The sequence below is a fragment of the Mus musculus genome, chromosome 17 (genome assembly GCF_000001635.26).
Source record: "Mus musculus strain C57BL/6J chromosome 17, GRCm38.p6 C57BL/6J".
NCBI lineage: Eukaryota > Metazoa > Chordata > Mammalia > Rodentia > Muridae > Mus > Mus musculus.
This window is the reverse complement of record NC_000083.6, coordinates 34836913-34862547: the sequence shown is the minus strand read 5'-3', so window position 1 is coordinate 34862547 and position 25635 is coordinate 34836913. Positions and strand designations below refer to the sequence as shown.

General features: G+C 54.0%; 4 protein-coding genes and 3 non-coding genes across 17 annotated transcripts; 5 read left to right on the top strand and 2 right to left on the bottom strand.

The window, feature by feature from the left end:
• Positions 1–33: 33 nt before the first annotated feature.
• Positions 34–6174, top strand: Cfb (complement factor B). 4 transcript variants are annotated; one of them, NM_001142706.1, is made up of 18 exons: positions 34–496; positions 584–817; positions 1335–1520; positions 1612–1785; positions 1923–2024; positions 2126–2262; positions 2474–2612; positions 2975–3106; positions 3217–3318; positions 3402–3539; positions 3953–4050; positions 4394–4511; positions 4727–4880; positions 4980–5056; positions 5229–5329; positions 5416–5544; positions 5619–5668; positions 5966–6174. In NM_001142706.1, exons 1-18 carry the CDS (start codon positions 436–438, stop codon positions 5973–5975), a joined length of 2142 nt encoding a protein of 713 aa, NP_001136178.1. In that variant the 5' UTR covers positions 34–435; the 3' UTR covers positions 5976–6174. The 4 variants fall into 4 exon arrangements, with proteins under 4 accessions (NP_001136178.1, NP_032224.2, XP_006523735.1 ...); NM_008198.2 differs by having other exon boundaries at positions 5412–5544; XM_006523671.2 differs by having other exon boundaries at positions 228–496; positions 5412–5544; positions 5603–5668; positions 5966–6168.
• Mir6972 (microRNA 6972) lies at positions 4916–4979 on the top strand. The gene has a single exon (NR_105938.1). It is a non-coding gene; the product is annotated as a microRNA 6972 (primary transcript).
• Position 6175: 1 nt separating the features above from the next.
• Nelfe (negative elongation factor complex member E, Rdbp) lies at positions 6176–12157 on the bottom strand. 3 transcript variants are annotated; one of them, NM_001045864.1, is made up of 11 exons: positions 11874–12157; positions 11555–11637; positions 10135–10204; positions 9887–10032; positions 9049–9123; positions 8898–8935; positions 8415–8740; positions 8183–8327; positions 8049–8103; positions 7750–7852; positions 6176–6460 (listed from the first exon to the last, which is right to left on the bottom strand). In NM_001045864.1, exons 2-11 carry the CDS (start codon positions 11627–11629, stop codon positions 6390–6392), a joined length of 1104 nt encoding a protein of 367 aa, NP_001039329.1. In that variant the 5' UTR covers positions 11630–11637; positions 11874–12157; the 3' UTR covers positions 6176–6389. The 3 variants fall into 3 exon arrangements, with proteins under 3 accessions (NP_001039329.1, NP_001039328.1, NP_613046.2); NM_001045863.1 differs by having other exon boundaries at positions 11960–12157; NM_138580.2 differs by having other exon boundaries at positions 12086–12157.
• Positions 12158–12343: 186 nt separating this feature from the next.
• On the top strand, positions 12344–23322 carry Skiv2l (superkiller viralicidic activity 2-like (S. cerevisiae)). The gene is made up of 28 exons (NM_021337.2): positions 12344–12414; positions 12549–12652; positions 14114–14223; positions 14323–14440; positions 14530–14644; positions 14727–14801; positions 15087–15140; positions 15224–15405; positions 15553–15681; positions 15881–16026; positions 16375–16521; positions 16636–16720; positions 16793–16899; positions 17234–17380; positions 17448–17544; positions 17721–17933; positions 18100–18210; positions 19506–19736; positions 20467–20604; positions 20740–20877; positions 21002–21106; positions 21330–21480; positions 21564–21690; positions 21828–22038; positions 22142–22252; positions 22333–22551; positions 22717–22857; positions 22943–23322. Exons 1-28 carry the CDS (start codon positions 12393–12395, stop codon positions 23141–23143), a joined length of 3735 nt encoding a protein of 1244 aa, NP_067312.2. The 5' UTR covers positions 12344–12392; the 3' UTR covers positions 23144–23322.
• Mir6970 (microRNA 6970) lies at positions 17381–17447 on the top strand. Its single transcript, NR_105936.1, has one exon. It is a non-coding gene; the product is annotated as a microRNA 6970 (primary transcript).
• Mir6971 (microRNA 6971) lies at positions 20677–20739 on the top strand. The gene has a single exon (NR_105937.1). It is a non-coding gene; the product is annotated as a microRNA 6971 (primary transcript).
• A 38-nt stretch (positions 23323–23360) lies between the features above and the next one.
• On the bottom strand, positions 23361–25552 carry Dxo (decapping exoribonuclease). 6 transcript variants are annotated; one of them, XM_017317211.2, is made up of 7 exons: positions 25307–25513; positions 24763–25155; positions 24412–24647; positions 24103–24322; positions 23865–24000; positions 23641–23735; positions 23361–23561 (listed from the first exon to the last, which is right to left on the bottom strand). In XM_017317211.2, the coding sequence occupies exons 2-7, from the start codon at positions 24966–24968 to the stop codon at positions 23411–23413; spliced, it is 1044 nt and encodes a 347-aa protein (XP_017172700.1). In that variant the 5' UTR covers positions 24969–25155; positions 25307–25513; the 3' UTR covers positions 23361–23410. The 6 variants fall into 6 exon arrangements, 4 of the variants coding, with proteins under 4 accessions (XP_017172700.1, NP_291091.2, NP_001157242.1 ...); XR_003952077.1 differs by having other exon boundaries at positions 23362–23561; positions 23641–23761; positions 24794–25155; positions 25332–25552; XR_385263.4 differs by having other exon boundaries at positions 23362–23561; positions 23641–23761; positions 24794–25155; positions 25307–25517.
• Positions 25553–25635: the final 83 nt, after the last annotated feature.

Below are 25635 nucleotides of genomic sequence, written 5' to 3'. Positions count from 1 at the left end.
GAGTCCTTGCTGCACAAACAGTGGATGGACTTTGCTCCATCACACAGTCCATGGAAAGACTGATCTTTTAAATTGGGGGTAGTGGAGGTGGTGGTCTGTGCTTGTTAGGAGGGGTCTGGGGGCTAAGAGGGAGCTTTGAAAGGGAAGTTCTGGCCCTTGGTCAGTCAAGGGTGGGGCTCACATAGTTTCTGTTTCCTCAGTTGGCAGTTCAGCTGGGGCCCTCCTTCATGAATGTTCCGGGAAGCAGTGGCTGCGTGCGCAGGGTAGGCTGGCCAGGCTGCAGATGCCAGAGCAGATTGCATAAAAGGTTAGGGGACAGTGGGAAAGGGGTGTAGCCAGATCCAGCATTTGGGTTTCAGTTTGGACAGGAGGTCAAATAGGCACCCAGAGTGACCTGGAGAGGGCTTTGGGCCACTGGACTCTCTGGTGCTTTCCATGACAATGGAGAGCCCCCAGCTCTGCCTCGTCCTCTTGGTCTTAGGCTTCTCCTCTGGAGGTAAGCAAAGGATATTCCATCCTCTTTTTGTCCCCAGCATCTGTCTTTGGCCTTCTGGGGCCAGACTTCACTAGACTTTCTCCTCAGGTGTGAGCGCAACTCCAGTGCTTGAGGCCCGGCCCCAAGTCTCCTGCTCTCTGGAGGGAGTAGAGATCAAAGGCGGCTCCTTTCAACTTCTCCAAGGCGGTCAGGCCCTGGAGTACCTATGTCCCTCTGGCTTCTACCCATACCCCGTGCAGACTCGAACCTGCAGATCCACAGGCTCCTGGAGCGACCTGCAGACCCGAGACCAAAAGATTGTCCAGAAGGCGGAATGCAGAGGTTGGAGATTGGGGGATGTGGGCAGTGGGCAGCTGGGCAGAGTGGGGTGGAGGCTGTTCAGTGCTGGGTAAGATGAGAGCTATGAGACTGGCAGTCTGACCCGTGGGCTGGTTGAGCACAGGCACACCTCTGCAGGTGTGTGATGGGAGGCTTTCCTCGGGCAGTGAAAACAATACTCAGAAAACCAGAAAGGGGGTCTAGAAATGTAGATCAGTTGGTAGAGTGCTTGCCTACCATGCACAAAGCAGTACTGCATGAAGCAGGTGTGGTGCGTGCCTGCAGCCCTAACACTCAGGACATAGGGGCAGGAGCTTAACGATCTTCAGCTTCATAGTTGGAAGCCAGCCTGGGCTACATGAGACCTTGCCTCAGAGCAAACAAAATAGTCCCATAACACAAGAGGCGGGACAGTAGGGTTGAGGGGACTAGGCAGGTACTGTTTCTCAGTCACAGGATTTCTAAGACCAGGAAGGACCTAGAAACAGCGCTCAGTGACTTTTACCTGTCTTTCCTAAAGCAATACGCTGCCCACGACCGCAGGACTTTGAAAATGGGGAATTCTGGCCCCGGTCCCCCTTCTACAACCTGAGTGACCAGATTTCTTTTCAATGCTATGATGGTTACGTTCTCCGGGGCTCTGCTAATCGCACCTGCCAAGAGAATGGCCGGTGGGATGGGCAAACAGCAATTTGTGATGATGGAGGTGAGAACCTGGTCACCCCTGACTTTACCCTCTGCTGGAGGGCTTCACCCTGGGAATGCATGGGCCCTCAAATTGTCTTATATCTCTGCAGCTGGATACTGTCCCAATCCCGGTATTCCTATTGGGACAAGGAAGGTGGGTAGCCAATACCGCCTTGAAGACATTGTTACTTACCACTGCAGCCGGGGACTTGTCCTGCGTGGCTCCCAGAAGCGAAAGTGTCAAGAAGGTGGCTCATGGAGTGGGACAGAGCCTTCCTGCCAAGGTGACCCTTGACCTGCTCCCTGGGTCTGCTCTTGCCCTGTTGGCTCAACACTAAGAGTCTCTCGTTCTGAAATCCTATCACCCTGTCAGCGTGTCCTCAGTACTCCATCATCTGACCTACTCTCTGACCATCCCTAGATTCCTTCATGTATGACAGCCCTCAAGAAGTGGCCGAAGCATTCCTATCCTCCCTGACAGAGACCATCGAAGGAGCCGATGCTGAGGATGGGCACAGCCCAGGTTAGAATACAAGGAGGGAGACTGAGCAGGAAGCCCAGGGAAGGATGGGTGGTCTGTCAGGTACTGTACATATCAGAAGCTGAGTCTCTGCTGGCACCTAGGAGAACAGCAGAAGAGGAAGATTGTCCTAGACCCCTCGGGCTCCATGAATATCTACCTGGTGCTAGATGGATCAGACAGCATCGGAAGCAGCAACTTCACAGGGGCTAAGCGGTGCCTCACCAACTTGATTGAGAAGGTAGATCAGAGTTCCCCTCCCTTTGAAATGAGGGGACCTTATCTGGACCCCACTGCCCTTACAAGACTGGTTTCCTGTGTCCCCAGATCCTTTGGGTCCAGGTCCTGCTGTCCTCCAGCCTCTTCCCTGTCTCAACAGGAGTGTTGACTACCCACCACACTGGTTTTTGTTTTTGTTTTTTTAAACACAATGGCCTCTTGCTCATGAACAGGTGGCGAGTTACGGGGTGAGGCCACGATATGGTCTCCTGACATATGCTACAGTCCCCAAAGTGTTGGTCAGAGTGTCTGATGAGAGGAGTAGCGATGCCGACTGGGTCACAGAGAAGCTCAACCAAATCAGTTATGAAGGTCAGAGATCAGGGAAGGGAAAGCCGGGAGGTGCACCTTGGGGCTGTGGTAGTCAGAAGCTTGGGGTTCTTCGGGAGAAAGCAGACAAGACTACTATTGGTTAAAGGTTGAAGAAAAGTCTCCTTGGGCAATGGAGAATGCTGGAAGAGTCAAGGGCAAGTGGGTGATAACAAAAGTTAAACAATGTCTGGACTTGGTGGCACAAGCCTTTAATCCCAACATCCAAAAAGCAGGTGAATCTCTGAGTTCAAGGCCAGCATGGTCTATAGAGTAAAAGTTGAAGAATGTGGGATCTCAGTTGTCACAGACTTCTGAGGTGCAAATGTGGCTTGAAGATAAGGTTGGTGACCTTTTGTCTATAGACCACAAGCTGAAGTCAGGGACCAACACCAAGAGGGCTCTCCAGGCTGTGTATAGCATGATGAGCTGGGCAGGGGATGCCCCGCCTGAAGGCTGGAATAGAACCCGCCATGTCATCATCATTATGACTGATGGTAAGGCCTTTCTCCTACACCACCATCCTCCCATCTCCTGAGCATGTGTTTGTGTCTCCAGACAGTGTATCTTCTCTGTCCCACTTTTATGATCCTCATGTTTCCCACAGGCTTGCACAACATGGGTGGAAACCCTGTCACTGTCATTCAGGACATCCGAGCCTTGCTGGACATCGGCAGGGATCCCAAAAATCCCAGGGAGGATTACCTGGGTGAGTGGCCCATTTGGGATCCTGCACTCTCAAACCCTCACCCCTCAGGGCCTGGACTCTCACCCTCTCCTTCTCTCCTTCAGATGTGTATGTGTTTGGGGTCGGGCCTCTGGTGGACTCCGTGAACATCAATGCCTTAGCTTCCAAAAAGGACAATGAGCATCATGTGTTTAAAGTCAAGGATATGGAAGACCTGGAGAATGTTTTCTACCAAATGATTGGTAGGAAGACTCAAGGGTGTACAAGGGGAAGCTGCAGACTGAGGTTGCCAACGTCTCCCACCCCAAAGCCATCAAAACCTGGAAGGCTCGCTCTCTGGCCCCGTCATGCCTCCCCCACGTCTATTCTTACTTCCTGATTTCTCACACTCACAGAACTCTAATAGCTTGTTTTACAGATGTAGAAACAGGCTGAGCACAGCAAGTCAGCACCAAGACTGTGGCTAAGATGCTCAGTCCTCAGATCTCCTGGTCAATCTTTTCTTACTACACCATGGGGTTCCTCATCTAACACACAGAACCCTCTCCCTGCTTGCTCCCCTTTCCCCTTCTGGGCCTCTGCTGCCAACAGACACACAGGGACCCAACAAAGTTGACTACAATGACCTGAGCCTTCAGTATTCTTTCCCTGACAGATGAAACCAAATCTCTGAGTCTCTGTGGCATGGTGTGGGAGCATAAAAAAGGCAACGATTATCATAAGCAACCATGGCAAGCCAAGATCTCAGTCACTGTAAGCATTCGTGCAGTGGGTACTTGTGGGAGGGAAAGGAAGGAAGGGCAGAGGGAAGAGGAGGGGAAATGTCTACACTAGCTGTAATCCTGGCTTTCAGGAAGCCGAGGTAGGGTAGAGATTCATGGCCTGCTTGGGCTACAGTGAGTTCAAGGTCAATACAATAACTTATCAAACTGCCTGAAAAAGGGGAAGGATGCTGGGCATGGAGCACATACATGCTGGTGCCCTGGCATTTGGAAGTGAGAGCAGGGTTGCCTTGTGTCTGAGGTCAGTCTGGGCTAGTACAGAGCAGCCTCCAGCAGTACACATACACCAAGGTTAATCTGCATTGGCTTCCTAGCGCCCTCTGAAAGGACATGAGACCTGTATGGGGGCCGTGGTGTCTGAGTACTTCGTGCTGACAGCAGCGCACTGCTTCATGGTGGATGATCAGAAACATTCCATCAAGGTCAGCGTGGGTAAGGATGCAGTCAAGACTCTGACCTCCAGGCCCATCTATCTTCAGGAAACACTGACATGTTATGACCTGTAGCCCACCTGTTCTCAGCACAGCCCCCCCCGACCCCCTTAACACTGACTAGTTAAGGATGGGGAAACAGAACCCCAAAGATGAGATGGGGCCAGAGGCAGGAGGCTGCTTCCATAAACATGGTGCCCATTCTTCTCTTCTCAGGGGGTCAGAGGCGGGACCTGGAGATTGAAGAGGTCCTGTTCCACCCCAAATACAATATTAATGGGAAAAAGGCAGAAGGGATCCCTGAGTTCTATGATTATGATGTGGCCCTAGTCAAGCTCAAGAACAAGCTCAAGTATGGCCAGACTCTCAGGTGAGTGAGGCTGGGGCTCAGAGATGCTATGAAAGGTTGGGCTGGAGGCACAGGGCAGAACAGGTTGTCTGTGGCTCCTTACTGTACCTGTCTCCATAGGCCCATCTGTCTCCCCTGCACGGAGGGAACCACACGAGCCTTGAGGCTTCCTCAGACAGCCACCTGCAAGCAGCACAGTAAGGCATAGTCTGGGATAAGACAAGGATGAGATTTGCAAGACAAAGGGGTCGAAAGAGGGAGTTGAAAGTGTTAAACTGCTTAGTTCAAGGCCTGGCTCCTATGGGCCCAAGGGACATCTGCTGGGTGAGAAGTAAGGGTTCAGCTGGCATGACCCCATTACTTTTCCAGAGGAACAGTTGCTCCCTGTGAAGGATGTCAAAGCTCTGTTTGTATCTGAGCAAGGGAAGAGCCTGACTCGGAAGGAGGTGTACATCAAGAATGGGGACAAGGTGAGAAGAGGATTCTGGAGAGGGTCACATAGGTCTCATTCCTCCCTTAGCTAGCTAGCTTTTTCACCTTTGTTGCCTACAGAAAGCCAGTTGTGAGAGAGATGCTACAAAGGCCCAAGGCTATGAGAAGGTCAAAGATGCCTCTGAGGTGGTCACTCCACGGTTCCTCTGCACAGGAGGGGTGGATCCCTATGCTGACCCCAACACATGCAAAGGTGAGGTGGCTCTCTGGCTATGCTGCAAGTCCACAGGCCCAGCATCTTTCCCCTACAGCTTCTCTCTTCTACAGGAGATTCCGGGGGCCCTCTCATTGTTCACAAGAGAAGCCGCTTCATTCAAGTGAGTGGTCCCCTCTCTAGTCCCTTAGGGAGATGCCCAGGAGTCACAAAAAGAAAGCCTGCTGTACATGGCTGGAAAAGGGGGCTGGAAAAGGGGGCTGGAAAAGGGGGCAGAACAGGGCCCACCTCATCTGACAGCTATGTTCTTAACTGGTCAGTGAATGCCAAGTGTCTGGCTTATGTGCACCACAGAAGACAGGGGGAGCTAGGCTCCCAGTGCACTTCTTTAGGCCAGCTTGGAAGCTTTCTGGGATTATTAGTGTGTCAAGTGACCCATGGCATACCCTTATCTACACAGGTTGGTGTGATTAGCTGGGGAGTAGTAGATGTCTGCAGAGACCAGAGGCGGCAACAGCTGGTACCCTCTTATGCCCGGGACTTCCACATCAACCTCTTCCAGGTGCTGCCCTGGCTAAAGGACAAGCTCAAAGATGAGGATTTGGGTTTTCTATAAAGAGCTTCCTGCAGGGAGAGTGTGAGGACAGATTAAAGCAGTTACAATAACAAGTGTGTTCCACATCTTTTTGGGGTAAGGGCGTGCACTGGTTAACATCAACACTGACAGCCGCTTTTGAAGGCTTAACTCCAATCCCAAGTGCTGAAAGACTAGAGGCTGACGGAGGTGAAAAGCTTCTACCCCAGGATTTTACTGAGACCAGCTTGGGGGCATATGAGGCACAAGGAATCCAGCTTCATGTCCTAGAAGCCATCCACAAGGTTTCCTATAGATCGTCACTGTACACAATCTGGGTCCTCTTGTCTCGATGGCAACCCTTAGGGCTGTTCTGGACAGCTAAGGAGGGAGGAAAGTGACAGTTAAGTGAAGCACCAGTGGCGTTAGACCTGGGGTCCAGAGCCCTGGCCCTGGTCCACCAGGGCTTACTCTGCCCTCTGGTGGCCATAACCTCACTGTGGCTTAGAAAATCCAGAATGTTAACACAGTTAGAGATGTGACTATGATAACATCACAAATACATGGAAATTAAAAGATCAGAATGTTTCTGTACCTTGCTGGTACACTGGTCAATTCTGGTTCCTTCCTAGTGTGTGCAAGGACTTTGCTTACTCCTTCCTCAGAAAAGTTTGTTTTGGGTAGAATGGGCTGTCCACACTGAGAGACCCCATGAGGACCTCTCCGAACTCAAGTGTTCAGCTTTTCTTTCCTCATACTGCTCATCCCTCCCAAGGATTCCCTGTGGGGCTAAGAGACAGGCCTCCTCTTTGGTCTTATACTCTTTTCAGAGCCTCTCAGCCCACAGCCCAGAGCTTCTGGGGTTGTTCTTAGCTTGGACTCTTCTTCATGGCTCCTTTGCTGCAGACTTAACTTGGGCCTAGCAAGCCAGGACTGCTGGAGGTATGCTAGGCACAGACAGTAGAGCCTAGCTTCCTAATGCTCTTGATTCTCTAAACCAGTCTCAGGTCACTTTTCAATCTCCAAAATCCCCACCTCTGATGGTTCCAGATACACAGAACACTAATCTATGTTTCCATGCCTGGTCTTCTACTTGAGGTCCAGACCCACAATACCAAGTTCAGGTAACACTCCAGCTCAGAGGCGACAACTAGGCTTCTGCTTTCCTGTCTGTGACAGAGGACCCTGTTCTGTTTTTCCAAATGGCTTTTCTTTTCTTTCTTTTTTTTTTTTTGGTTTTCTGAGACAGGGTTTCTCTGTGTAGTCTTGGCTGTCCTGGAACTCACTCTGTAGACCAAGCTGGCCTTGAACTCAGAAATCCACCTTCCTCTGCCTCCCAAGTGCTGGGATTAAAGGTGTGTGCCACCACTGCCCTGCCCAAATGGCTTTTCAAGACAAGATTTCTCTGTGTAGCCCTGGCTGTTCTGAACTCTGCTCTGTAGACCAGGCTGGCCTTGAACTCACCTGGCTCCACCTCCCACGTGTTGTGGCTGAAGGTGTGTGCCACCACTGAGAGGGCACATTTCAGTGCTGCTCTCCTTCCCTCACCTGACAGATGCCCTGGCAATTCTTCATCCACTACCTACGTGAAGATCCTGACCTTGGGCACTTTAGGGAACTCAAGGAAGTGCTATGCTGCAGAGAGGGGAAGGGAGGAGCCTCATCCTTACCAAGGGAGCCCCAGACAGATTTGCCAGTAGCAGCGTCCAGCATGGGCTGTTTTCGGGCTATGTTGACTTTAAGCTGCACAGATTCCACCTGGGTCCCATTGAGCTGTGGGACAAGAGGGGAGGGGACAGAGGACGGGCATTACATGGAGCCAGGTGCTGCTGCCCTGGGAGACCAACCAGGAATGTGAGGATGAAGGTTTTCTCAGTCAGGAGAAAAGTTTCCTCTAGAAGCAGATATTGAAAAGAAGAAGCAGGAGGATGACAGGAGGGATGGGAGGAACGGTCTGAGAAGTCCCAACCTCAGCAACAGCCTGATCTGCAGACTCCATCTTCTCGTAGGTGACGAAGGCACAGCTGGGTGAGAGAGAAAGCAGAGTCAGGAAACTCCATGGAGACCAGGCAGCTCCCTCCCCGGGATGTTGCTCATGCTTACTTTCTGGGTGGGTCCATGGAGAGGTCGATGATATTTCCAAAGGGAGAGAAGGCCCCGCGGAGGAGGGTGGGCGTCATGTCCTCTCCATACACATACAGTGTGTTCCCCTTTCGAGGGGCCCTCCGTTCGGGGAATGAGTCTGACCCTGTGGGTTAGGAACCACAGTCATTACTGGGTCCACCTCACCTTCTACTTAGCAGGACCCACCTAAACCCTGGCTAAGATCACTCACTGCGGAAAGGGCCCTCTCGGTCTCGTTCCCGATCTCGGTCCCGGTCTCTGTCTCGATCCCGGTCTCTGTCTTTGTCTTTATCCCGGTCTCTGTCTCGATCTCGATCTCGGTCTCTGTCTCTCTCTTTGTCCCGATCCCTATCTCGGCTCCGGTCATGACTTCGGTCCCTGCTGCGGCTTCGGGGAGGGGAGGCTGAGGAGCGGGCGCTACCATGCTCTTCATAGCTCCAGTCAAAGCCTCGAGGTGGGCCATCACCAGCCCCGGGGGCCTCTGCTTCTTCTCCATCTTGTCCCAGTTCCCGAAGCCGATCACTAGAAGACACAAAGCTGGGGAGAGGCAGACAGTAAGGACCAAAGGGGGTTCGACCTTCTTCCAAACCTTGTGGAGTCAACACTGCCTCTGCAGCTGGCTCCTCCCACTCTAGCCCTGAACTTTCCAGTCACTCTGGCCTCTGACCCCACACCAAACGGTGCTCTCTCTGACCTTTCATACAGAGATTTCCTCTGGGGACGTCTGGATGGCTAAGGGGAAAGAAAAGACAGAGAACAATTCAAATGATTCCCAGGTGCCGGAGTTGGTCCACAGTGTGTGGGTCTCTTCTTGTCCCCAACCCTGGCCCCACAGAAACCATTACCTCCTGTAGGTCCTCATCAGCAGACATGCTCCTCTGGAACGGCTGGAAAGTGGGGACAGGCCCCTTCTCTGGGTCCTGGAAAAGGGCAGATACCCATGTTAGCGTGGATCAGGAGAGCTCTTCCCTCTCTCTTCTCTGCTTCTCTTTTGCTCCTGTCACTCTTATGATGATGTGCTGGACCGGTTGACTGGTTTTTCAAGATAGTGCTTCTCTGTGTGGCCCTGGCTATCCTGAACTTGCGCAGTAGAACCAGGCTGTCCTTTATGTTAGAGCTCTCGGCCTGTCTGCTCCAAGTGCTGGGATTAAAGGTGTGTGCCACTACATCAGCTGATGTGAGTAACTGGTTTCATTACTCAAACCTCCCTTCAATCCAAGAAGCACAAATATGGAAAAGAGATGTGGGCATCACCCAGGCTTTTTTTTTTTGTTTTGTTTTTTTTTGTTTTGTTTTTCGAGACAGGGTTTCTCTGTATAGCCCTGGCTGTCCTAGAACTCACTCTGTAGACCGGGCTGGCCTCAAACTCAGAAATCTGCCTGCCTCTGCCCCACAAGTGCTGGGATTAAAGGCATGTGCCACCACACTGGGCTCAGGTTTCTTTGTGATAGACAGAAACCTAGCGCTCCAGTGGGCTGCAGTGGCAAAAACTACTTCTGAGGCTGAGGCCAGAGCATCACTTGACTCCATGAGTACAGTCAGACCCTGTCTCAAGGAACAAGAAAGAAACACCCTAAACTCAGAACAGCACAGGTTGCTCATATGTGAGCATGCATGACTTCCCCCACCCACCCCCTTCCAGCTGATGCCAGGACGTTCCAGACAATCTTCCTGTGTGCTCACCTTTAACTTCCCTTCCAGGGTCCGAGAACGTTTGAAGCCTGAGTTCTTAGTTTCAGCCTTGATGGCACTGATGGCTCCTGACTTCACCAGTTGTTTGGCCTGTTCTGTTGCTGTGGCAGTGTCCACCACAGGCTGCTCTGACAGTGCTGGGGAGAGAGGGAGGGGGAAGGAGAGAGGCATTCATTATGCTGGCTGTGGAGGGAAGCCCTCTGCTGCTGCCCCCTGGACTCTCTGTCTCTGTCACTTACAGCGTTTGACACCGCCCTGGCTCGCTGGGCCGCTGCTGCTCTGCTTCTTCAGAGCCAGCAATGCCTTTTTCTGGAAAGGAGAGAGGTCTGTCAACCAGGGTCTGGTTCCAGGGCCAGTGTGTGTGGCATCCTGGTCCTGGAGTGGCTCATCCTGCTTCCACATCCTCACGAAGCCCACAGTACTTAACCTAACCAAACTATGGTGTCCAAGGCCTTCCAGTCTCACATTTTGGAAACTGAAAACCAAAAACACCTAAGCCCTACCATATAAGCTGCAAATAAGACCTGAATCCTTGGGGATTTTATCCACCCATCTCCCATCTTCTGCACATTTAATGAGGCCATGCAGAATCAAAACACATAGTTCCCACCCTTAAGGAATTCAGAACCCAGGAAACAATGGCTAGACTGACAGCCAAGAATAATCAAGGGCACTAATCACTCAGGGCTGAGTATAAGCAACACTTTCTGATGCATAAGCAGCTAGTAAACTGAGACCTCACAGAATTACCCAACACAGACAGAAAAGATACTTTAGACAAAGAAATTGGGGTTGCAAAAATGCAGAGGAGGTTTTGGAAGGCAGGTTTTAAGAGAAAATAATTCTCTCTTTTGACAGGTATGGTGAGCTGATATTTCAATTCTATACATGATGTGAAACCTCGGAAGTGTTTTCAATGGATCAGGTGTGCCTTCAAAACAGCAAAGCCAGACCCTGTCAATGAGAAATTACTCAGAGGTTTCACTAGTAAGGAGAGTGCTGAGGACGGTGTTGTGCACCTAGAGTTCCACTTCCTGAGAGAAGCTTAGGGAGGAAGATACCAGGAGCCCAGGAGTTGAAAAAACAAAACAAAACAAAACAAAACAACCCACCCAACCCGGCCACATACTGAGATCCTTGCCAGGGGTAGTGGTAGGGGACAAAGTGGAAGAGGAACTTAGAAACCATCGACAGACTTGACAAATGTTTTGCTGTGTAAATAGTACAGAAGCCAGAGGTGAGGCAGAGCCATTCCAGGCTACCCAAAGCCACATATTTTCAATCCAGCCTGGGCTAAGTGTGAGACCCTGTCTGAGGTGGAGTGGTGTGTCAGAGATGAGAGATTTTAAGGCCTATTAAATGCAGTTGGTTATCTAAAAGCGAAGGGAGGGAGGTAGAGCAGACAGGAGGAGCACATTTACTTGGGCATTTGATGGTTCACAAGGCTCTGGGTGGTACTGAAGCCACAGGGACGATGATAATTCCATTGGGGATGACCAGAGAAGAGGGAGGGTTCAAATAAGACTGGACGATGCTGCCAAAGCTCCACTGAGAGGTCCCCTTCCGGTAGGAGGCAGGAGGACTCCCATGGCCTTACAGTCAGCCCAGGTGTCCCCAGAGTCTGGAGAAGCCGGGCCACCACGCTTAACTAACTCCTACCTTCTTCTTGAGTTTGTTGAACTTCTTCTGCAGTGCCTCTTCCTCTTCACTCAGCCCCGGAGGTATCACCAACATGTTGGCTCCTGGTTCAAGGGCAGAACCCAAGACATCATTCTCTACTGTCACCATTCAAAATTCACACGTCGTCCAACTTGCGTCCATCCTGTATGCACCCCAACCTCCAGGCCCGCCTACTCCAGCCTCTGGCCTTTCCCTAACCCCTCGTTCCTCCGAGGCTGCTTGTCCAGCCTCCTGTTTATGGTAATCAACCGGCATTCCCGCCTATGTCCAAGGTCCAGACACTAGAGCCTTGGGGTACCTCAGCCCGGAGAAGGGAAAGCACTCCCTGCGACGCCAAGGCGATGGCTCCCGACCCCCATGCCCAATGGGGTTAGGTCAGCCAACCTCGGGGTCCGATGGGCAGAGAAGGCGGCCGGGCCCGCGTAGCGCTATCTGGGCAACCAGAGGAGGAGGAAGAAGAACCAGGGGCCGCGCGGGGAAGGCGCGAAAGATGTGAGACGAAGCCCTCACCTGAGGGGGCGGCGCCCGGGCCCGCGGTCTCCGGCGCCGCCGCGCGGGCTACTGCGCGCTGGCTCGCGGCGATGACGTAAAGGGGCGGGACACGCGGTAACCAAGGCGGCGAGTCGCAGTGACTTCCGCCCGGCCTTGCCCGGCTCCGAGTCAGGCTTCGGCGCCGCTCTCGCCCACGCTCCCGGCGGGGAGTGGTGGAGGAGGGGGCGTGTCGGAAGTAATTTCAACTTCCGCCCTTCTCGGGGCGGGGCCGGCTCCGTGGTTACTCTGAGTTTCCGGGCTGCTCGGGAGCTGCCGCGGCTCCAGGATGATGGAGACGGAGCGACTCGGTGAGGGGGAGGGGAGGAGAGTGGACGGGAGAGGAGAGGAGAGGAGGGGAGGGGAGGGAGGGGGGTCCGCGGAAAGGACTAGTTAGTAGACAGGAATGACTTGTGGCTTTTAACCTGTGACCTTTCCCTTGTAGTTCTGCCTCCCCTAGATCCCCTGAACTTACCCCTTCGAGCTCTGGAAGTGGGGTGCACTGGCCGTTGGGAGCTGCTGAACGTGCCAGGGCCTCCAGAGAGCACTGTGAGTGACTTTTGACCCTCACCTTTGACCTATGAGCCTAAAAGAAATTCCACCCTGCTCACAGGAGGATGTAGCTTGACACTGTCATCTTGGCCTCCGGCTCATGCTGGACAGATCCCACTCTACTGGAACTCCAGTAGGTCGGAGCGGGGAGTGCTGGAGACGCGAGCTCTCAGAGCTGCCCCTTCACCTGTATCTTTCCTCCTAGGAGGTTCCTTCTCTCTGCATAGCTCAGAGCACTTGGCTCTTTTAAACTGAAGCCTGGCGTGGCTCACACCCTTATTCCCAGCACTTGGGAGGTGGAGGCAGGCAGATCTCTTGAATTGGAGGCCAGTTTGATCTACATACCAAGTTCTAGGCCAGCCAGGGCTATGTAGTGAGATCTCATCCCCAAAACAGAAAGAAAAGAAGCAGAAAATTTAAGACTGGCAGAATGACTTATTAGCCCAGAGATTCTCCACCTTTGATTCACTACCCATTTGAGGGTGGAATGACCCTTTGACAGGGGTCACATCACATATCAGATATCCTGCACACCAGACATTTACATTAAGATTCATAACAGTAACAGAATTACAGTTAATAAGTAGCAACACAATTATTTTTCGGTTGTGGTCAGCACAACAGGAGAACCGGTGCATTAAAAGGTGGCAGCATTTGAGAAGGTTGAGAATCACTGGCTTAGCCTATTAAAGCGCTTGCCCATGCAAGTCTGATGAGACACACGTAAAGGCAGCGAGAGAGCCAGCTCCACAATGTGGTCTTCTGACTGCCATGTGTGCATGCGTGTACCCATGTCCACCCATTACACACAGACCTATACATACTAACACATACTACTACAAATAATAAGAATTCTAAAATGCGAATTCTCAGTTGAGCACATAGCTCACTTGGTATAGCGCTTGCTCAGCATACACAAAGCCCTGGTTTTGATCCCTGGCTCTGCATGATAGTCAGGTGTTGGTAGCTCATGCTTGTCACCCCCTCACTTGAGAGGGGGAGGGATATGTGTACACACACACACACACACATCAAGTTGGATGCAAACATGGGTTTCATGAGAGCCTCTCTCAAAATAAGAATGCAGATTGCTGTGTCTGGCCTCTGTGTGTCTGAAATCAGTGATTTACCTTAGTTGGTATCCTGGGACATCTACCATTGGATCTGAACACAAGTTCCATCGCCTCTTTTGTCTACACGCTATCCTTTATTAACCAACTTAAGGTTTCTTCTTTTTTTTTTTCTTCAATTTATTTATTTATTTTATATACGAGTAAACTGTAGCTGTCTTCAGACACACCAGAAGAGGGCATCGGATCTCATTACAGATGGTTGTGAGCCACCATGTGGTTGCTGGGAATTGAACTCAGGACCTCTGGAAGAGCAGTCAGTGCTCTCAACTGCTGAGCCACCTCTCCAGCCCCCAACTTAATACTTCCTATCTCGCCCTTGTCCCAGCTCCCCCATGGCCTCCCTCCATGCGCCCCAGATCTGTGCCAGGAAGCAGAGCAGCTGTTTCTGTCGTCTCCAGCCTGGCTTCCTCTACACGGTGTAGAGCACTCAGCTCGGTGAGAAGTCTGCAGCCTCCCAGATTGGAGAGATGGACCAATGGAAGGAAGCTGGGATAGGGAGAAAGCCGACTCCAAAATTCCTTTCCTTCTCTCCAGAAAATGGCAGAGGAAGACGGATCCCTGGTCACTCCTGGCTGCCGTGGAGACTCCAGTCCCATCTGACCTTCAGGCCCAGAGACACCCAACCACAGGCCATATACTGGGCTATAAGGAGGTGAGAGGTCAGAGGCCCCAAGAAATGGAATTGGGAGGAAGGGTCAGAAGCAGGCTTGGTCTCACTGGTTATCCAACCTCTTGTCTCAGGTCCTGCTGGAGAACACAAATCTGTCAGCTACAACCTCCTTGTCCCTTCGCCGGCCTCCAGGGCCAGCCTCCCAGTCGCTATGGGGCAATCCAACACAGTACCCTTTCTGGCCAGGTAAGTCATCTTTGATGGTGGTATAAGGGAGAATGTCTAGGGGATGGGCCCCTGCTCATACCGAATTTTCATATTTCCCCAGGTGGGATGGATGAGCCCAGCATAACTGATCTGCATACTCGGGAGGAAGCTGAGGAGGAGATAGACTTTGAGAAAGGTGAAGTGGCCCTCAGGTCGCTGCCTGGCTTACTGTGTCTGGGGAGAGCCCAGCAGGTTGCTGCTAGGCTTCCTGTACTTTTACAAGTCAGGGAAACAAGCCTCCTTGCCCACAAGCGAAAAGGTGTCCTCTCTAGTAGCTCTTAAGAAATTGGCCACAGCTGCCATGAACATGCACAGAGTACTGTGAATGTCTGTGTCCTATGATGTATAGTTTACAGAACAGCTGGGCAGTGGCCGATGCCAGTGCAATGGCTGATGCTGCCTCTCTGTTCTCATCCTTCAGATCTTCTCACTGTCCCACCTGGCTTCAAGAAAGGGGTGGATTTTGCCCCCAAAGGTGAGTTGGAGAAGGGTTTGTAGGGGCGCCCTGCTCCGGCAGACATGTGAATTGTGACAGGGTGGCTGGCTGTTGGTCCTCAGATCATCCAGCTCCTGTGCCAGGTTTGCTCAGCCTCAGCCGTCTGCTGGAGCCTCTTGATCTGAGTGGAGGTGACGAGGATGAAGGCGAGGCAGCAGGAGGCCCTAGAGGGGACAATGCCTCCCCCTCCCCCTCTGGTACTCCCCTGGTCCGAGCAAGCAGCTTGGAGGATCTAGTGTTGAAGGTTGGTAGTTACCAGTGGTGGAGGCAAGTAAGAAGGAGCTCTGATGCCCAGCTTGGGTTTGAGGGTGACAGTGAGATACTCTGGGGCATGAGCTGCAGGCAAGATCTCCCTGGCTCTACCTCTGTCCCTCCTACCCAACTTCTCCAGGAAGCTGCCACAGTCGTATCTACCCCGGAGCCTCCCAAACCTCCACCTCAGGAACAGTGGGCTGTGCCTGTGGACGTCACCTCCCCTGTGGGCGACTTTTACCGTCTCATCCCTCAGCCAGCTTTCCAGGTACTGTGGCCAGGCTTCATTCCACCTCTGGGTAGACCTGGCCATGCCCCTCAGGACAGCCCAGCCAGAGGCCACATATCTTCCAGGCCTGTCTTGCCCCTCAGTCCCAGCCCTACACTGGCTTTTCCCTCTTTGCCCTGCATGCCTATGAGGAGGCAGAGAGGCTCTCCCTGCAGCCCTGTCTGTTTCTTTCACACAGTGGGCATTTGAGCCAGATGTGTTTCAGAAGCAGGCCATCCTGCACTTGGAGCAGCACGACTCTGTCTTTGTTGCAGCTCACACATCTGCTGGGAAGACAGTGGTGGCTGAATATGCCATCGCCCTGGCCCAGAAACACATGACTCGGTACACATGCCTCCATTAGCCTGCCCTCCTCAGCCTGCCTGCCTTCCTCCTGCATCCTTCCTGGGCCTCACCTTACCTCCCACCCCTCTGCCTTATGCCTTACCCTGTAGATAAGTGGTTCAGGAGAGAGGCTGAGATGGGGCATCAAAGAGACATGAAAAGGTCTGCCAGAGAAGAGGGGCAGAGAGAAGACCTGGGCTAACTTAGGAAAGGATGGTGTCATGAAGGAGTATGCAAGAGTCATTAGTGTACAGGACATGAGCCTTGGGAGGGCTCCAAGTGGAAAGCAGGATGCCCCATCCGTGAGTCTGTGAGGAAAGACTGCCTGACTTTACACCCCATCTCTAGTACCATCTACACTTCTCCTATCAAAGCCCTGAGCAACCAGAAGTTTCGGGACTTCCGGAACACATTTGGGGATGTAGGGCTGCTCACAGGGGATGTGCAGCTGCACCCAGAGGCCTCCTGCCTCATCATGACCACGGAGATCCTTCGGTGAGAGAGGGCTCTGTCTCCCAGTGGGGTTTTGGGTGGAGAGTGAGTCTCCCTGCAGAAGCTGGGTGGTGACAGAGCTAGCTGCTGGGGTCAGTCTGAGCTTCCTCTCCCCAGCTCCATGCTGTACAGTGGCTCCGACGTCATCCGAGACCTGGAGTGGGTCATCTTTGATGAAGTCCACTATATCAATGATGCTGAGGTGAGCGCTGGGTGAACACGGGATCCTCCGTGGGCTTCGCCCCCTGACTGACCTGCCTCCCCGTGTGTACAGCGTGGGGTCGTGTGGGAGGAGGTGCTCATCATGCTTCCTGAGCACGTCTCCATCATCCTTCTGAGTGCCACCGTCCCCAATGCCCTGGAGTTTGCTGACTGGATCGGGTGAGACCTGTGTCCTGGGTGCTTGAGAGTTGAAGACTGTGGTCTTCCTCAGTTGGGGTTGAGCAGCTCAGGCCATTACAGTAAGGAGAGGGGTCAGGGTTGGGAGCCAGGAAACAGCCCCACCTGGATGGGTGTCGAGTCCCCTTAGGACATGCTGAGATGGGATGGTGGCAGCCGAACTTCTGGGCAAGGACAGGCACACTCATGGTCCTAAGTGAGGAAGGACAGGGCAGAGGCTGGTTCTTGAACCGGTTGGATCAGAAGTGGAGATGAAGCTGAGGCTCATGGCCCCCAATTCTGGGCCTTAGAAGAAACTGCCCTCTCCTCCCTGCAGGCGGCTGAAGCGGAGGCAGATCTATGTGATCAGCACGGTTGCCCGGCCGGTCCCCCTGGAGCACTATCTCTTCACAGGGAACAGCCCCAAGACGCAGGGCGAGCTCTTCCTGCTGCTGGACTCCCGAGGGGCCTTCCACACCCAGGGGTAAGTTCAGGGCTGGGAGCAGAGACTGGGCCTGTGCGAGGTCTCACGCCACCCACCCTGTGCTCAGGTACTATGCTGCAGTGGAGGCCAAGAAAGAGAGGATGAGCAAGCACGCCCAGACTTTCGGGGCCAAGCAGCCCACGCACCAGGGTGGGCCTGCACAGGTGAGGGCTGGGACCACTCAATCTCTGCCAAAGCCTGCATCCCATCCCCTTCTTTCAGCCCCGGTCCCTGCGGGGAGGGAGTGGACTTGAGGTCTGTGTCCTGCTCCTGTTAAACCTGACTTGAACATGACTTCACCACTTCCACATAAGTTCTATCCCCTCCCCTCCTCCCTCAGGACCGCGGGGTGTACCTGTCCCTGCTGGCTTCCCTCCGGACCCGGGCTCAGTTGCCAGTGGTAGTGTTCACCTTCTCCCGAGGCCGCTGTGATGAGCAGGCTTCGGGCCTCACCTCTCTAGACCTCACGACAAGCTCGGAGAAGAGTGAGATCCACCTCTTCCTGCAGCGCTGCCTTGCACGGCTCCGAGGCTCTGACCGACAGCTACCCCAGGTGTGTGTCTGTAAATACAGAATGAGGAAATGATGTGGTGATCTGAGACCTGCCCCTCCTGCTGATGCAGGTAGGGATGTGGTGATCTGAGACATGCCCCTCCTGCCGAGGGGTTCCTTCTACACCTTCTCTCACCACTGCCCTCTCCTCCCTCCTCGAGCTGCAGGTCCTGCACATGTCGGAGCTCCTTCGCCGAGGCCTAGGTGTGCACCACAGCGGCATCCTGCCCATCCTTAAGGAGATTGTGGAAATGCTTTTCAGCAGGGGCCTGGTCAAGGTGAGCAGGGTGGGTAAGCGGCTCCTGGTAGAAGGGCCAGGACTCAGGCAGGACAGTGCAGTGGTTAAGATCCAGGTACCTGGGTTCGAATCCCAGCTCCATAACCCTGCTGAACTCTAGGTTTCTCCCCTTAACCTTAAATGGGGATGTATATAATACAACATAATAAACACGGACATATATAACGCAACATAACATAACTCTGGGTCTCAGAAGAGAAACCTCCACAGCTGGGAAGCATAGGAAGAGTCACTAATAGTTAGAGAGATGCAAATGAAATGCTGTCAGGAAACGGCTGTTCAATGGCTAGTTAGGATGCCTGCATTTAACTGTGTGTGACCAGTTGTAGGCTGTTGCCATTGTCTGGCACCCGAGTACTGTTGTTGTCTTTCCACCTTGGCACTGTTTAAGCCAATTAAATATAGTAGAAAAGGAAATTCTACCTTTCCGAGGGAACATTGCGTTTGCTTGTTCTCAAGGTCCTGTTTATGATGACGGGGCTCTCTGCTCCTGGGGACCTGGGATGGAAGGCTGGCTGAGGAGCAGGTGCCCTTTACTGGGACAGTGGCTAGGTAAATGTAGGGGTGTCCCGTACAGAGACACATCACCTGCCTCTCTCAAAATCAGTGATGGATTTCAGGAATGAGGAAATGATAATGCCTGCACTTCTGGTCTTCCTGGACGGGTAAACAAAGTCCTGCAGACAGATCTGAGGCCGGGCTCCCAAGTGGCGTGTAGTGACAATTTTGGAATTTTGGTTTCTTTAAAAAACACAGAATGTGCTTTCCTTTTTATCCCAGGTGTGGGATGTGGGGCGGCTTCCGATGTCCACAGCTGCTGACTGTGATTTGCCTGGTGCTCTGCCAGGGGCGTGGTTTTGCCAGCTGCAGATAGTTTCTGCGATTGCGTGACTTTTGGAATTCTGGGGATTTTTCCGAGAGTAGATAAATGCTAGTGCCCTGAGAGAGGTGGTGGGTTGTTGGTTGTAGTTTGTTAAGTAATTGTGCACAAAGAAGAAAGAACATGAAGAAATTAGATATTCTGACAGCGAAGATCAAACTTGCCACTTGCCTCCTGCTCGAAGGCCCTAATCAGATGATAATGTCGCCCCCTTCCCACCCGACTTTATTCAGGGATCTCTTTCCTTTCCCCTCTATCCTTTCTTCTCTCTTCTCTAGTGTTAGGGGATTGAGACGGTGGATGAAAAAAGAACCCACAGCTATAGTCGTGTGAGCTCTGCCAGAGCCGGGCCACAGAACCGTTCTATTCATCCAGTCTCTCCTGCTCTGTCCCAGGTCTTGTTTGCCACCGAGACTTTTGCCATGGGGGTAAACATGCCAGCCAGGACGGTGGTGTTTGACTCCATGCGCAAACATGATGGCTCTACCTTCCGGGACCTGCTGCCTGGGGAGTACGTGCAGATGGCAGGCCGGGCAGGCCGGAGGGGCCTGGACCCCACGGGCACCGTCATCCTTCTCTGTAAGGGCCGAGTGCCTGAGATGGCAGATCTACACCGCATGATGATGGTGAGAGGAAGTGGCGTGAGGCTGAGCTGGGAGCAGCACAGCTCCAAGTCCTCAGCCCAGCTGCTGTTCTGCCCCCTTCTGATGCTTTGCCTGGAAGAAGTCAGGTTAAAAGTGAGCCAGTCCAGCTGGGCGGTGGCGGCACATGCCTGTTAGTCTCAGAACTTGGAAGGCATATGCAGGCAGATCTGTGAGTTCGAGGCCAGTCTGGTCTACAGAGTGAGTTCCAGGACAGCCAGGACTACACAGAGAAACCCTGTCTTGACAAACAAAACCAAACAAGTCCAAGGGGGATACCACCTCCTTTTTCTTACTGCCACTGTGGGTGCGGTGCCTGACGAGGACCTTACGAGTCCTTGTCTTTCCTCTTGTTCCCTTCAGTCACTGAGGAGGTGAGCAGGGTATTGGCTGAGGCCCCATGGCTGCAGAGCCAGGACCAGAGGACAGGCTGGGAGTACAGAGGACAGGCTAGGAGCACAGAGGACAGGCTGGGAGTACAGAGGACAGGCTAGGAGCACAGAGGACAGGTTGGGGAGCACAGAGGACAGGTTGCAGAGCACAGAGGACAGGCTGGGAACACAGGGGACAGGCTGGGAGCACAGAGGACAGGCTGGGAACACAGAGGACAGGCTGGGAGCACAGAGGACAGGCTGGGAACACAGAGGACAGGCTGGGGAGCACAGAGGACAGGCTGGGGAGCACAGGTCTCACTGACTTCCTGGCTTGTTTCCAGGGGAAACCATCCCAACTTCAGTCCCAGTTCCGCCTCACATATACCATGATCCTCAACCTGCTGCGGGTGGATGCCCTCAGAGTGGAGGACATGATGAAGAGGAGCTTCTCAGAGTTCCCATCCCGCAAGGACAGCAAGGTGAGGTTAGGGTGAGCAACGTAGCTGTTGAGACAGGCAGTCTGGGCTGGCCAGGTGGGCATGCGGAGGCAGTGGGGTGGGGGAGGGTGTAGAGGCTGGGCTGGCAGACTCATCACAGCCTCTGCTTCTTCTCAGGCCCATGAGCAGGCTCTGGCTGACCTCACCAAGAGGCTGGGGGCTTTGGAGGAGCCTGATGTGACTGGTCAGTTGGCTGACCTACCTGAGTATTACAGCTGGGCGGAGGAGCTGACAGAGACCCAGAACATGATCCAGGTGAGTGAGTGGGGATGTGGAGATGGTAGAAGGGACATTGGGTCACACTGGTGCTCCTAAACTTAGTCCATGTGTCCTGATCTTGCATCCTCCTATGTCCCCCTGTGCCTGTCCTGTTCTCCAGCGACGCATCATGGAGTCTGTGAATGGGCTGAAATCTCTCTCAGTGGGAAGGGTGGTAGTTGTGAAGAATGAGGAACATCACAATGCACTGGGTGTGATCCTGCAGGTGAGGACGAGAGGGCTCAGCACCACAGTGGGAGGCCTGGCACTGTCGTTCCGTTGGCTCAGGCATGTTATGATTCTGGTGTGCTCATTTTTGCTCTTGTTACCACTTTGTCCTTGTGCCTGGCCCTCAAGCTGCTCTAATTGCTTGGCGTGGCCACCCCTCCACAACTCAAGGGCTCTGTGTGTGGGTCCCAAAGCCTGTCCTGGACTTTTGCCTTCTATAGGTCTCCTCAAACTCCACCAGCAGGGTATTTACAACATTGGTCTTGTGTGATAAGCCTGTTGTGTCTGATAACCCAAGGGACAAGGGGCCAGCCACTCCAGATGTGCCCCACCCAGATGACCTTATAGGCTTCAAGCTGTTCCTGCCTGAAGGTGAGGTGAGAGGCAGGCAGTGCCTGAGCCACAGTGAGGCCTGAGTCATGTCGAGGCCTGGCCTGACCGGAGTCACTTCCCAGGGCCCTGTGAGCACACCGTGGCCAAGCTCCAGCCAGGAGATGTGGCTGCCATCTCTACCAAAGTGCTCCGGGTGAATGGGGAGAAGATCTCTGAGGACTTTAGCAAGAGGCAGCAACCAAAATTCAGGTCAGAGGCTTATTCCATGGAGAATGTACCATGAGTATGTATGTAAAAAGGGCCCGTGAAATGGGGTGTTGGAGGGACTTCCTCAGCCTGAGGGCAAAGCCTCTTGGCTCAGATCACAAAATCTGTCCCCCCTTCAGAAAGGACCCTCCCCTTGCGGCTGTGACCACTGCTGTTCAGGAGCTGCTGCGTCTGGCTCAGTCCTATCCAGCAGGACCCCCAACCCTTGACCCTATCAACGACCTGCAACTCAAGGATGTGGCAGTGGTAGAAGGTGGGCTCCGGGCCCGGAAGCTGGAGGAGCTGATCCGCGGGGCTCAGTGTGTGCACAGCCCCCGGTTTCCTGCCCAGGTAGCTCCTAGGCAGAGCCAGCTCCAAGTCCCCCAACCCTATGCCCAGTGCACTTGTGCTGAGGGCGAGGGGTGGTAACGGTCACTGCTGTGGCTTTTCTCAGTACGTGAAGCTGCGGGAGCGAATGCAGATTCAGAAGGAAATGGAGAGGCTGCGCTTCCTCCTGTCTGACCAGTCGCTGTTACTGCTCCCTGAGTACCACCAGCGTGTAGAGGTAAGTGGGCAGGATGGGTGTGTGAGGTTAGGGAAGCTCAGGGAGACAGCAGGCTCCCCAAACCTCCCCCTTCTGTGCAGGTGCTCCGGACTCTGGGCTATGTGGATGAGGCTGGCACAGTGAAGCTGGCAGGCCGAGTGGCCTGTGCCATGAGCAGCCATGAGCTGCTCCTCACTGAACTCATGTTTGACAATGCACTGAGCGCTCTGCGACCAGAGGAAATCGCAGCTCTGCTCTCTGGCCTGGTGTGCCAGAGCCCCGGGGACCCTGGCGACCAGCTCCCAAGTACCCTCAAACAGGTAGGGGCCATCACCCCTCTCCTGGATTATACATTGCCACCCCCACCCCTCCACCCTCTTCTCAGTCTTGGTAAAGGCCTCCCACAGTGTGTCTGATCTCCTCCTCAATAGGGGCCTCCCTGGTCCTGATGCTGGAGGTCTTAACCCTTCCTTCCTCCTCTGCAGGGGGTAGAACGAGTCAAAGCTGTGGCCAAGCGGATTGGCGAGGTTCAGGTGGCCTGTGGCCTGAACCAGACAGTGGAGGAGTTTGTGGGAGAGCTGAATTTTGGGCTGGTAGAGGTTGTGTATGAGTGGGCTAGGGGTATGGTAAGTGCCGGGTTTGGCAGTTGGCTGGTTGGGAGAAGCCATGCAAGACCTGGCACATTTAGTCTTCACTCTGCTCTTCCCATAGCCCTTCTCCGAGTTGGCAGGGCTCTCAGGGACCCCTGAGGGCTTGGTCGTCCGCTGCATCCAGCGTCTGGCTGAGATGTGTCGCTCGCTTCGAGGAGCAGCACGTTTGGTGGGTGAGCCTGTGCTGGGTGCCAAGATGGAGACGGCAGCCACCTTGTTACGGCGGGACATCGTCTTCGCAGCCAGCCTCTACACCCAGTAAAGGATGTGTGGATAGAAATGTAACAATAAGCTGGGTTGTAGTAGCAGCGAAGGGGCAGATAAATCTCTTTGAGTTTGATGCCAACCATGTTTTGAAAAAACTAAAAACAAACAAAAAAAACCCCCTAAAAACCCAAAAATATAAATAAAGAGCAAACCAGAGTGCTTGGAGTATGGTAACTTGGAACAGAGGTGACTCCATTCAGACACAGCAAGAGACCCACTTAGAAACACGCCTTTATTATCTGCACGGAGCCCAGACTTGTCCTCAGTCCTTGGGAGAGGGAGTCTTTGAGAGTGGTGGGAGGTCTTGGGTCATAGTCTCCACATACCATGAGGGCAGGAAGGCATAGGGTGCGTCACGATGGACAGACACAGTGACAGGGCCACCAGGTTCCCAGGAGAAGAGGTGGACAAGCCTGTGGAAGACAGAGGTGTGGGGTGAAGCCAGAGATTGAGCCGGGATCCAGAGGCAGTGCACAAACATGAAGGCCTTACCTGGGATCGTCCTGGACTACTGTGCTCTGGGCAAAGCTAAGGAAGGCAGCACAGAAGTTCATGCACACAGAGGGATTCCAGCCTTCTCGGTCATTCTGGAGGGGGCACAAGAGGCAGAAGACTGGGGGTGGAAAGAGGAAAAGGCAGGTGGCAAAGGGGCACTGGGTCTGAGGACTTGGTACAGGGGGTGGGGAAACAGATGGCCACTCTGACACCTGCCTTACCCTGACATTTTCAAACATCTCCATGGTAGGAAAGGTCTTTAAGGAACAGACGAAACCTTCTGGGTTCCGGAAGCCGGCAACAACATGTGGGACCCCCGGGAGGAACGACTGAGCCCACCATTTCAGCAACTTGTGTCTGACGGGAGAGGCAAAGGGTCAGCAGGACCCTCCACCCCCCCCAACCCCCCCCAACCCCCCCCCAACCCCCCCCCCCGTCAGTCCCGGCCCCGGCCAGAACCTGTAAAAGCTCCTCCACTGGCCAGGGCTGTGCATCTCCTTGGATGTCTTGAGCTCCACGTAGCAGGAGGGAGGCTGTGTGCAAGGAGCCTGGGGGTTCAGGCAGTCTACCTCCCCGGAGAACAGGAGAGGGTGGTTTCCCAGGCGGCTGCGTAGCACAGAGCAGTAGGCCACGTTGGTGTTAACTTCCCCAGAGGGGTCTGGGGAGCCTCCGGGTTTGTCTGCACAAGAAGAGAAGGCAGCAGCAGAGGAAGGGGATCTCGACCTCTGTGGAAGGGGAGAGGGACCGCACGGCTGCGACGACTCTCACCTGCGCACATGTACTGCTCAAATTTGTAGCCCATGTACATGAGCTCCCGGAGGAGGGGTGGCCGTGCAAGCCTCTGGGCCCGAGCAGCCGGGGTCTCCACCTCACTTAGGTACAGTGTCCCTTGGAACCGGGAGGCTGCCAGCTGCCAGCCCTCCTGCCGCTCATACGGCGTGGTCAGCAATTTTGTCAGGTGCCCTCTCCATGTCACCGTGGCCCCTGCCAGCCAGCCGGGACCCCTGGGAGGGAAGAATGCGGGGTTTATGGTCTGACTCGAGTTTTACTTCTGTTGACTCAAAGTCCCCACTAAAGACCATTTGGCTTTCCCAACTTCAGAAGAGAAAGCCGGGTCACCAGGTCAGCTTCTGCGTTGCACCGGGCTCACCCCTCCAGCTGGTTCCGGTGTTCCAGGACCCAGCGCAGCAAATGGTCCAACCTCTCTTGGACTTCCTCGTCCCGGGGCTGGTATCGGTCAGGGTATCCATCTCTGAGGTCAAAGTCCGGGCCTGGGCCGTTGATGGGAGGGGGGCTGTAGTAGCGGAGGGCTCGGGCATCTCCATGGTACTGGCGTTGTGCGTCCAGGGAGAAGCAGCCCAGTTCGGATGGACGCCGGTAGAACGGGAAGGGTCCCGAGTACAGAGAGGGCTGTGTCCGCAGTAAAGGGACTGCCCGGGGGAGTTTGTGCAAAGGCTTTTCCACCTCTGTCTTCTCCGCTTTTCTCTTAGTCCCTCTGGGTTCCATGAGGTCCTGCGAGGAAAGCGTTTCCAGTGGATAAGGAGCGAGTGAGCTTCCAGGTTTGGGCTCTGCGTGTCAGGAGCCGGGCGCCTCGTTCCCACCCACGGACCAACGAACGCGGCGAGCTTGAGGAGTTTGGGGGTTGAAGCTAAGACTTGGTTACCTCAAAGCTCCCCACCCTGACCGACCTCCACCTCCTCGAGGCTACGGCGTCAGGGCCGCACGTCAGAAGCCGGAGAAGGATGCAAACACGGAGTTGCTGTTTCTGATGACGCTCTCATCCGCCCTCAGCGTCGGAGTGGGCGAGGTCCGTCTGCACCGGAGCGGGAACCCAGGCGGGCCACTCGCGCCTCGGCGCGCCCCAGTGAGCGCTCTGGTCGGGAGCCAATCAGCAGCGGTGCGGGCGACGGAAGTGAGGCTGCCTTCGTCATCAAACTCAGACGACCAGCCAGAGGGCCCGTCGTCATTATTCTGTGCCGGAAGACGCGGTCT

Coding starts and splice junctions, on each gene's coding strand:
- Cfb (NM_008198.2), top strand. CDS start 436: ATGACAATGGAGAGCCCCCAGCTCTGCCTCGTCCTCTTGGTCTTAGGC. Junction 1,786..1,922: donor GACAGAGCCTTCCTGCCAAG/GTGACCCTTGAC, acceptor GACCATCCCTAG/ATTCCTTCATGTATGACAGC. Junction 3,319..3,401: donor TCCCAGGGAGGATTACCTGG/GTGAGTGGCCCA, acceptor TCTCTCCTTCAG/ATGTGTATGTGTTTGGGGTC.
- Dxo (NM_033613.2), bottom strand. CDS start 25,149: ATGGAACCCAGAGGGACTAAGAGAAAAGCGGAGAAGACAGAGGTGGAA. Junction 24,648..24,793: donor CACCGGAACCAGCTGGAGGG/GTGAGCCCGGTG, acceptor CTTCCCTCCCAG/GGGTCCCGGCTGGCTGGCAG. Junction 23,562..23,640: donor GTAGTCCAGGACGATCCCAG/GTAAGGCCTTCA, acceptor TGTCTTCCACAG/GCTTGTCCACCTCTTCTCCT.
- Skiv2l (NM_021337.2), top strand. CDS start 12,393: ATGATGGAGACGGAGCGACTCG. Junction 17,934..18,099: donor CTGACCGACAGCTACCCCAG/GTGTGTGTCTGT, acceptor CTCGAGCTGCAG/GTCCTGCACATGTCGGAGCT. Junction 22,253..22,332: donor AGTACCACCAGCGTGTAGAG/GTAAGTGGGCAG, acceptor CCTTCTGTGCAG/GTGCTCCGGACTCTGGGCTA.
- Nelfe (NM_001045864.1), bottom strand. CDS start 11,629: ATGTTGGTGATACCTCCGGGGCTGAGTGAAGAGGAAGAGGCACTGCAG. Junction 8,741..8,897: donor AGGAAATCTCTGTATGAAAG/GTCAGAGAGAGC, acceptor GCCTCTCCCCAG/CTTTGTGTCTTCTAGTGATC. Junction 6,461..7,749: donor ATCTGTCTGGGGCTCCCTTG/GTAAGGATGAGG, acceptor CTCCCTCCTTAG/CTGTCCAGAACAGCCCTAAG.